The 9730-nt window shown below is 32.2% G+C and overlaps 1 protein-coding gene across 1 annotated transcript; it reads left to right on the plus strand.

The window, feature by feature from the left end:
• The first annotated feature begins 4470 nt into the window (after positions 1 to 4470).
• On the plus strand, positions 4471 to 8411 carry LOC110732989 (gibberellin 2-beta-dioxygenase 2-like). Its single transcript, XM_021912986.1, has 3 exons — positions 4471 to 5085; positions 7053 to 7401; positions 7656 to 8411. The coding sequence occupies exons 1-3, from the start codon at positions 4712 to 4714 to the stop codon at positions 7911 to 7913; spliced, it is 981 nt and encodes a 326-aa protein (XP_021768678.1). The 5' UTR covers positions 4471 to 4711; the 3' UTR covers positions 7914 to 8411.
• The last annotated feature ends 1319 nt before the right edge of the window (positions 8412 to 9730 follow it).

Consider the following 9730-nt stretch of genomic DNA (forward strand, 5'->3'; position numbering starts at 1 on the left):
GTCACAATCAGAAGAGAATGGGTAATGGTGGATGGTCAATAAAGCAGTAGTCGTAAAATAGATTAGCCTGAGTCTCTGAGATAGTGTCATGTGTGTACTGATGGCCTGCCCTGTTGGCTGTTGCTTCTTCTGGAAACCCAACTTCTCTTGCTTGGTCTATTCATCATATTCCTATCATTCCTTCCAACTACAACTCTTTTCTCTCTCTTTTTTTTTTTTAATTATTGGCCCAGCCCGTGCTTCGGTCCAATCTCGCCTATCTCCTTCATTTTCCACATTATTGAGACACAAACACTGTTTTTAAACAGAAATTGCACATCATTGTAGTCTCACCATTACATATTACTCCACTATTATTATATTTGACATGTCACAATATTAGTTTATCATAGATGATGTGACAAGTTTACAAACCTTATAGTATATGAAATACTCCCTCCGTTTTTTAAATAATCTAGCGATAGAGTTGCATATTTGTCGAGACACAACTTTGACCATTAATATTTTTAATTAAAGGTTAGTAAAAATTATGAAAAAATTAATTTATAAAAGTAGACATAATGACAAATCCAACAACATATTATATGATCATACTACAGTCTAATACACTTATCTCATGGTTGTTATGTTTTATATACGTAGTATATGGAATTTCAACGACTAATAGGCTAATAGCTATGTGTATAGTACTGAGAGAGTTTGACATAATAATTGTGATAATAAAAAGTAAAGCATCTAGATATGAGTTTACAATTATATGGACATGGATGGGGATGGGAGCATTGGAGTCTAACAATTAGAAAAGGTTGTTGAAAACATGGGACAAATTATATGCGTCAAGCTAAGGATTATAGTACTGCTACTTCATTTGTTGACCTCTAAATAGTTTGGTACAATTATTCGTTGTAGATTGACTGTCCAAATGCTATTTGTTGGATTACATATCCACCAATAAAACATGCAATGGTGCATTGCACAACACATTTTTCATTTTAGTCACCATGACCCCATAACACTTCTCTAATAATCTTTAATTCATTTAAAAACACATATATAATATATTGAAAAGAAAAACATCATATAATAGTGCTACTCAATGTGCATAAATGAAATAATGTAAAAGGTATGACGTAGACAATAAGATAAGATAAGATAAATTTAATAGTTCAGTCTACTAGTCGGGATAATAATAAGGTCGTAGTGCAAAGTGTTTATTCCATAGGGCATTAGAGCCAGACACGTTGAATCAATTCAATAGACAATAGTTGATGTAACAGTGAAGCCGATAAGCTTCTCCTCTTTAAAAAAAAAGCCGTGAGGTGCAAGCTAAGAAAGAAATAGGTATGACTAAAAAGTAGTCGGATTTATGAATTCTATTATTGTGTTGTTGGTAGTAGGTTCTTCGGGTCTTGTACCAATCTTACACAAACCTTTGACCCTCAAAGTTACTGTCAAAGGCTAAGTGCACGTGCATGTTTGGTAAATGTACACTAAACTGTCTTCCCTGCCCAGCTATTTTATCTCTAAAGCAGTCTAAACACAAATTTAATAATGCCTAAACCGCCTCATTAGTCAACTCAATCATCTGGATTTTGACCATACTTTTCACTATTTTATTCATTCTTTTAGAGGCATCTTTCTACTAATTAATAATTGTATCACCTTTTTCAATTAATTTATCTCAGACCGGGAACTAATTACTAATTAGGCATGTATCAGTACTTGCCCCAACTTAAAACAGCAAAAACATGATTATAAATTATAATTATCATCAATAATGTACGTGATTGGCTACGCTTAATTGGGTGGTTAAGCTAATTAAGTCACGGCCAAATAAAAATATGAATCCGCGCTTCAAAATACACATCATCAGATTGAATATCTTACAATTGTACTTGTATCGGATTAAATTAGTTGATTAATAATACGACCATCATTGTATAATCAAGAGTTTAAGATTTTCTACGACATCAACCTGCATGGGGTATGGGTCGAAGGTTATGCCATGTGGCTAGTAAGAGAAGTACATAAAGTCACATCCTTCTAAATAGTTTAATTGAGATACCTTGCCCTGCAATTACATAATTAATTAATTAATTAATGTCGTATAATTATTTGTTAATCATGTTTCTAATAAACCGGCCTTCCGACACAAAACTAAATACTTATGCTTGGATGAAAGCGAGTCAAGCCCCTCGTATTAAGGGAGAAACCAATCATGTCAACTTTTTAGCTAAAGGTTTCAATTTTTGATGGCCATTGGAAAGTTTTATTCTTCTGTTTGTTAGGAAATTCGACTACACATACACATGAGGAATCATTCTAATTAACCTATTCATAAATAAAGCCTTTTCATCATTAATTAATATCCCGTACAAAAATAATTAAAGTACAATATTTATCTTTAATTTGATGACATTTGTTCACAATGTCATCCTAGTAATATATATGATAAATCCTCTTCCTTAATTATGCTTCACTCTCTTTACTTCTTCAGTGAAGAGGATTCAAGTGAAAAATAAAAAATCCGTGATATGAGATCAATTGCTCCATCAAAAAGGTACAATTGACAAAAAAAAAAAGATGTATATAATACATTAAGTTACAATATTAATATAATACTCGTAATCTTTACAAGTATCGAGTACAATTATTTTTTATAGTTAAGCTAATATTATATCTAAAAGAAGTTATAGAAAAATATGAAGTATTATGCATGTCTGTAAAAATTGTATATATGTACACGGAGTAATAAGAGGTTAAAAGTAGAAAATATAATTAGATTTGTTATTTTTTACAGCATTCAGTTTGAAAACTAGAGTATGTAGTTCACAAGCTTTTGATTTGCTATGTTACGTCATACATGAATGAATAAGCGAAGGATTAGAGAATTACACAAAGCCTAGGTAGGTGCAAGGCAGGTAATGAGACATCTTAAAGTAATGATTTCTAAGTTGTAACGGAGTTATTGGTCACCAACATAGATTAAGAATTAAGGCACACTAATTAATGATAACATTACTTGTATAGGTAGTAGTCAAATTAGCTTAGACAAAGTCAAACACAAATGTCTCTCTCACTCCCCTCTCTTTCTTGTTAACCCGAGTTAAGGTCTAATGTCCACGGCTTACGTAAGGCCCACACGTACTTGCAGTCTTAGACATGCATTGACAATGCTAAGGTAGGAAAAAAGTCTACTTTTTAAATCTAATTTTGTACTCCGTACTTATCTATATAGGTAATACAAGTGTTACACATATAACTGGCATTATAAGTAAATTTATATTGACATGTATTTAATTATTTTAATGCGATTCTATGTCTACTAGTCTTTAATATGTATAATAGTTACTTTGTATATAAATAGAGGAGAGTTAAAAGAGATATAAAAAAGATAGGAGGGGGACAAAGTGCCGCTAGTTGCAGGTTAGATGTCTAAAGAGAAGACCCTGGTACGGCAACTTAAATCCCTGAAAAACTCCATCCCTACCTCCCCCGTCCCCCACACATAACGTGGATGCTTATCTTCCCTTTGATTGATTATTCATATCATCTCATCTCCGTCCATGTCCATGCCCACGCCATACATTATACAATCTTTTAGCTTCTTTAATTGGGTGAGCCAATTTATGGAAGCAGATAGGAGCCTAATTAATTAGGAATTAATCAAGCGCACACCTAATTACAGTTTCTACTACACTGAGTCACTGACTATTTCTTACACCGTTTTGCTTTTTTTTTTTTTTTTTAAGTTGTGACTATTCACACACATGCCTATCTATTTTAGTGATTTTTTTCCAACCAATGCATAATCTATTTTAACCCTTTATAGTACACATTCTACTTATAATAATAACTACCACGCTTTTAATTATTAAATAATCACTGCTATTGTCAATGATTTCTATTGATCATGATGTTTGTATCTAGCTAGAAATCAACGATGTACAATCTTATCTGTCCCCAATTATTTGTCCCAAACTATAAATCTACTTTATTAAGGCTTTGGGCAAAAAATGGTGCACATGGGTTGACACAAATATCAATGAGGAGAGAGATAGAGAAAATGGTGCCAAAAGTAATATGGGACAATTTTTTAGGAACACCTTAAAAAGAAAAGTGGAGCAAACAATTAGGGATAGAGGGAGTAACACGTTTTATATCAAAGAAATAATACCAAGTGAAGTGTTAACACGGGATAATACGGAGTAACTAGCTAATACTTGTATTGTAGACTTAATTACATTTCTGATTTGATCCTATCCATTACTTGTACGAAAAACTGAAAAAGGGCTATGGCTATGGCTTGGGTCATAAATTTGAATGTCACAAATAAAAAAATAAAAAAATAAAATAAGGGGTCGGGTGGGGGACAAATTTTCTATATCATAGGTTTTAAAAAACAATCAAATTCAACATAACCCCACGGCCCCACCATCCATCACACGGCACCCCCGCACCCTCCTTCCAATCTATCTCGCCTCCTTCATGCCTTTTTTTTATTTTTTGATTTTGAATACAATAGTAAAAAATAATAGATATTCGAGTATTTGACCACCCCGTCCCTATATATACCCCCCAACCCTCCCTCCTAAACCCACATTTATTTTCTCCAAATTGTCAAACTCTAAAATACTACATCCATCATCTTTCAAAAATATCAAGTTTTATATTATACGAGTATTATTGATTCTGATATCGATTGATCACCATGGTTGTAGCTTCTACAAACCCTCTAAAGAGAAGCAAGAAAACAAAGGCAGTTGGAGTGCCAACCATTGATCTTTCTCTTAAACACAAACACAGGTCCACCTTAACAGGTCTCATTGTTGAGGCCTGCGAAGATTTCGGCATTTTTAAGGTCATTAATCACGGTGTTTCCTCTGATATCATTTCCTCCCTCGAAAGACAAGGTCTCGACTTCTTCGCTAAGCCCACGCCTCAGAAACACCTTGCTGTGGGTCCCACCGTCCCTAAACCCTTTGGCTATGGCTTCCGTAACATTGGCTCCAATGGTGACGTTGGTGACCTTGAGTACCTTCTCCTTCACGCTAACAACTCTTCCACTCATCCGCCTCTTTTCAGGTAATTTTTTATTTTTTTATTTTTACTGTTTTATTATCGCGTCTTACATATATACATAGATGTTAACTAAATTAAAACAGAGGTAGTAATTATTTGCATATGTACTTTTGATTGTTTTTTTTTTTTTCCAGTATAATATGCATGGATTCATTGTATTTTAAGTGAGGAATTTCTAAGTAAAATTATAATATGTCCCGACTTGTATTTTTAGGCATTGTCGGCCAGAAAATGTTGTCTAATCGTCCAACCATATTATTTTTGTAACATAATAAAAGATAGCACAGTTGACATGACTTATTAAGAGTATGATACAATGTTACCATCTTCATTTCATCTTCCTAGCCTAGTTTAGCTTAGCCTAGCTTGTCCATAGAAAATGAAAACAGAGGATTTTTTTTTTTTAAACAATTGTACCCCATTATTGTTCTCGTATAAGGACTATAGGAGTACGTACTTGTTGCCTGGAATAATTAAGTTTGGTTTTATAGTATAACATGAGATTTAATTGTTTATTATTATTTGTGTTACCATCTTTTTTATTGACATTGACTTTTGTTCTAGAATTTATTATTAAACCTCTTAAAGCCAATCATTTTTAATTTCCTTCATTACGGAGTACATAAGTTGAATTGACCAACTAAGATGCACGCAAAAGAACCTGAACAATAATGATATACACTTGGACATATATCATCCATCAGATTTCTAGCTATCATATTAAAAAAAAAAACAATAAACATTATGTATTTTGAAGTGAGTACCGAACCATATATATATAATCCGCAATAAATATTACGATATTAGTAGTTCAATTTGAATGAATAATGTAATAATTAATTATTTAATCTGTCAAAGGTACTGATTTTGTGATCTACTACGGTAGTACATGTATATATTTTAATGATTTGTCATAATAGTAGGACTAATAGCCCATACCATCTAGCTAGCTTGATGAATGAAATATGAGTAATAGTGGCAACTTGATCGATGTGGATGTACCTCTACTCCGTATAAATAAATATCATCATCAGTTGGCATCAGCTGCCAAATAATAAGAAGAAAAATCAGTTGTCTATGTGTACGTGGTTGAACAAGTGAAACGTTTACACATAAAATTCCATTATTGTGCAACGTATCATTTATATGATAGCTACCTTCTCCACGTTGCTTCTTTTATTCACATTATTTGTTTGGTGATCATAATCATTAATGATTAGTTTTTATTTTTGCATGTCTCCAAGAATATTCTTCCATCCATTCATTCAAATGCTAAATTTAGAAGATACGTATTATACGGTCAACCTTTTTACATACCAATATTATAAATAATATCTCATCTATCTCCCCACTCCTATCCTTAATATCTAAATTGTATTTGACTTGTCTTATAATCATTTAATTCTAGAAGTGTCGATAATAATTTTACTATTTATACTCTGTAATTTAACCAAATATTACTTGATAAGGAGAAGAATACGAATAGAACATAAAACTCAAATTGTAGGATTTTTGTTTATGGTAGATAATGAAAGGTGAGTTGAAAAAGATGAAGTTGTACGGTAAGAGGTCCAACCAATTAAGTGTAGGAGGCGCGTCCAATGGGCATAAGTCTAGAAGGAAACTTGTAGCAGTAGAATTTGTAAAGTAGCATTGCTGTAAACAGGGGCTCAGAGTCTGAAAATAAGTATCAATGACTTCTCACTAATCAAATCAAATCAATATCAATTCAGCAATTTAATCTATTTTGTACAGAGTGTCAGCGTCAGCGTCATTTTCTACATTGAGGGTGGAAGGTACTCCATTTACATCTTTCCAATTGAAGAATCCACTCCTACCTCTCCTCTGTTACCCACCCAATTTTCACATGTGCCACTTACTGTATATTATTATATCTACCTTTTATTTATTTATTTATTTACTACCAGTAGTATTTTAATCTAATAATATACTTGTATTGGATTGTGTAGTGACGCGGTAAATGATTACGTGGAGGCGGTATCAGATTTATCATGCTCGTTACTAGATCTGATGGCTGAGGGACTGTGGGTCCAAGACAAATCTATATTGAGCAGTTTAATCAGAGACCCTCAAAGTGATTCACTCCTAAGACTCAATCACTACCCTGCCCTTAAAAATTGGGACTCTTTCATCAACGGTGAACGCATTGGATTCGGAGAGCATTCTGACCCTCAGATCTTAACCATCTTAAGATCCAACGATATTCCCGGCCTTCAGATTTGTACGCCTGATGGTTTGTGGCTTCCTGTTCAACCTGATCCCAATGCCTTCTATGTTATGGTGGGGGATGCCCTTCAGGTACTTTCTTTCTTTCTTTTTTTTTTTTTTTTTTTTTACTATTTTCATTCACCAATATTATCTCAATTCCTAAGTTGTACATTATTGTACCGTTTTAATAAGTCATTTGATTATACGAGGGTGTTGTCACATCCATTTTAGATATTTTTTTGGTCACTTGCCTTATTTATGCTAGTACTAATAACTTACCATTGTGGGTAACATTCAAATATGATCGATTTTAGTCTAAGAAATGTATGTTTACGCGTGTGTAGGTATTGACGAATGGGAGGTTTGGAAGTGTTAAACATAGAGCAATGGCGAATAGTTCGATAAGCAAGGCAAGGATGTCGATGATCTTTTTCGGGGCACCACCATTGAATGCAACAATATCGCCAATAGAAGAGATGGTGTCACCATTGAATCCAAGCCTATACAAGACTTTTACATGGGGAGAATATAAGAGAGCAATGCATGCTTCAAGACTAAGTGATTGTCGCCTCAACCAATTCAAGAGACGCAATGATCAATGATTTTAGATTAAATATATAATATATTATATGGTCTGTCAATCCAATTTTCTAGTTTAGTAGGAGTAGTTTATAAAGTTGGACGTACAACTTACAAGATGGGAAAGAAAGGGAAAAAAGAAATTTCCATTTTTGGTACTGGCATTCATCCGTCCATCATCATAATTATTATTATAATTATAATTATTATGACCTTAGCTTGTGGTGGCCTAGTAGCTAGCTAGTTGGATAGAGACACTTGGAATTGGAAAAGCAGAAAATGATGTATATAATCATGGTTTTTTCTTTTTTTTTTTTTTTTTTAGGAGTTGAAATTAATGGAAGGTGATCTCATTTTTTTTAGTTAAGAATTGCTAATTATTTTGCGTGGATGACGCCTTCCATTATTTTATTTTATTTATTGTAATGTAGGCCAATGTCTTAATTAAGCTAAGTATATCTATTAGTACTACTTACTAGTAGAAAGTTTTTCATTTGAACAAAGTTTACTTTTTCATGGTTTGATTTGCTTTGCTTGTGGGAGTATTTTTATATTGTATGCATACAATTATTGGTACAATCCCCATAGTTGATAATTGCAATTAATCATTCAATCTATCACTAAACTAATTCAAGTTTATCATAAAAATATTTGATATTAATCAATCTACTTGAATTAATTGTAGACATAATCATTCATGTATAAGAAAATAAATACTACTTATAGACTATTTGACATTGACAAATTGAAAAGATTGGCATGGTTCAATTGATCTAATTGTTATAAAAATATGCCATAACTCAAAGACAATTATAGCACTAACGATATCTAAAAATAATACGAGTAATGATTAATTATACCCACAATGAACATTTACTCATTTGGATTTTAGATGCCTACTATGCTATGTGTATGTTTTTAGACTTGCAATCCATTCGGATTTTTTTTAGTACATATGTCATGTCAAACATTTAATAATTTTATATGAATATGTACAACCTATCTAGCCACGATCTCATGAAAAGAGTGATCATGAACACATTTAATTAGTTTATTTGACCATATACGCGTATAATACTATGTCAAAGCTTTTAAATTTTCAATCCACCGAGGGTTACGTTGTTAAGTACATATGTCATGTCAAACATTCAACAAGTCTTCATGAAATCTATATAGGTTCAATCTCATGCACGAAAAAGAGCGTTCAAAAACACAATTATTCGCCCAAATGTACAACACTATCCCTAAAGAATGAATTAGTTACAATTTTAATTTAAAACAGTAGTACCTTAGTGGCTTAGTTATTCCCCATTTTAAGGCAAGACTATGAGTTACTCCGAATTCATAAACACATAAAGATTTTCTTTTATTGTATCACAATGACTTTTACACTATTCACATAACCTTCATTGACCATGTTTTGTGATTATTCTGTAACGAAAACTTGCATAATCGTGAGAATTTAGTTAGATTCGTCTCGAAATCTATTATTCAAATATTTTGAAATTTATTATTCAAATATCAATTTATTATAAATTTTTACAAAACTATTATTAAATATATTAATAGATAAAGTATGCATTGGTAAGCATGAAATCACTCATAGTACAATAATTAAAAAAACAAAGGAAGCATATAAAATTGTGTAGGTTGGTTTCCTAATTATAAAATATTAATTATACTAAGTATATAAGTATATTCTATCACGAAAGCTTCCTACTCGTCAGTTTGAGTGAATATTCAATAAGAGAAGAGAAGCACTCATACTTTTGATTGAATTTATGAATTTAAGTTATTGTTGGCTGTTGTCGAGCTGTATTCATTATTTCAACAAATGACC

Source organism: Chenopodium quinoa, unplaced genomic scaffold (assembly GCF_001683475.1).
Source record: "Chenopodium quinoa cultivar QQ74 unplaced genomic scaffold, ASM168347v1, whole genome shotgun sequence".
NCBI lineage: Eukaryota > Viridiplantae > Streptophyta > Magnoliopsida > Caryophyllales > Amaranthaceae > Chenopodium > Chenopodium quinoa.

What these genes read in the sequence shown, in the direction of transcription:
- LOC110732989 (XM_021912986.1), top strand. Translation starts at nt 4,712, where the DNA reads ATGGTTGTAGCTTCTACAAACCCTCTAAAGAGAAGCAAGAAAACAAAG. An exon ending in ACTCATCCGCCTCTTTTCAG is followed by an intron (nt 5,086 to 7,052) that starts GTAATTTTTTAT and finishes TGGATTGTGTAG; the next exon opens with TGACGCGGTAAATGATTACG. An exon ending in TGGTGGGGGATGCCCTTCAG is followed by an intron (nt 7,402 to 7,655) that starts GTACTTTCTTTC and finishes ACGCGTGTGTAG; the next exon opens with GTATTGACGAATGGGAGGTT.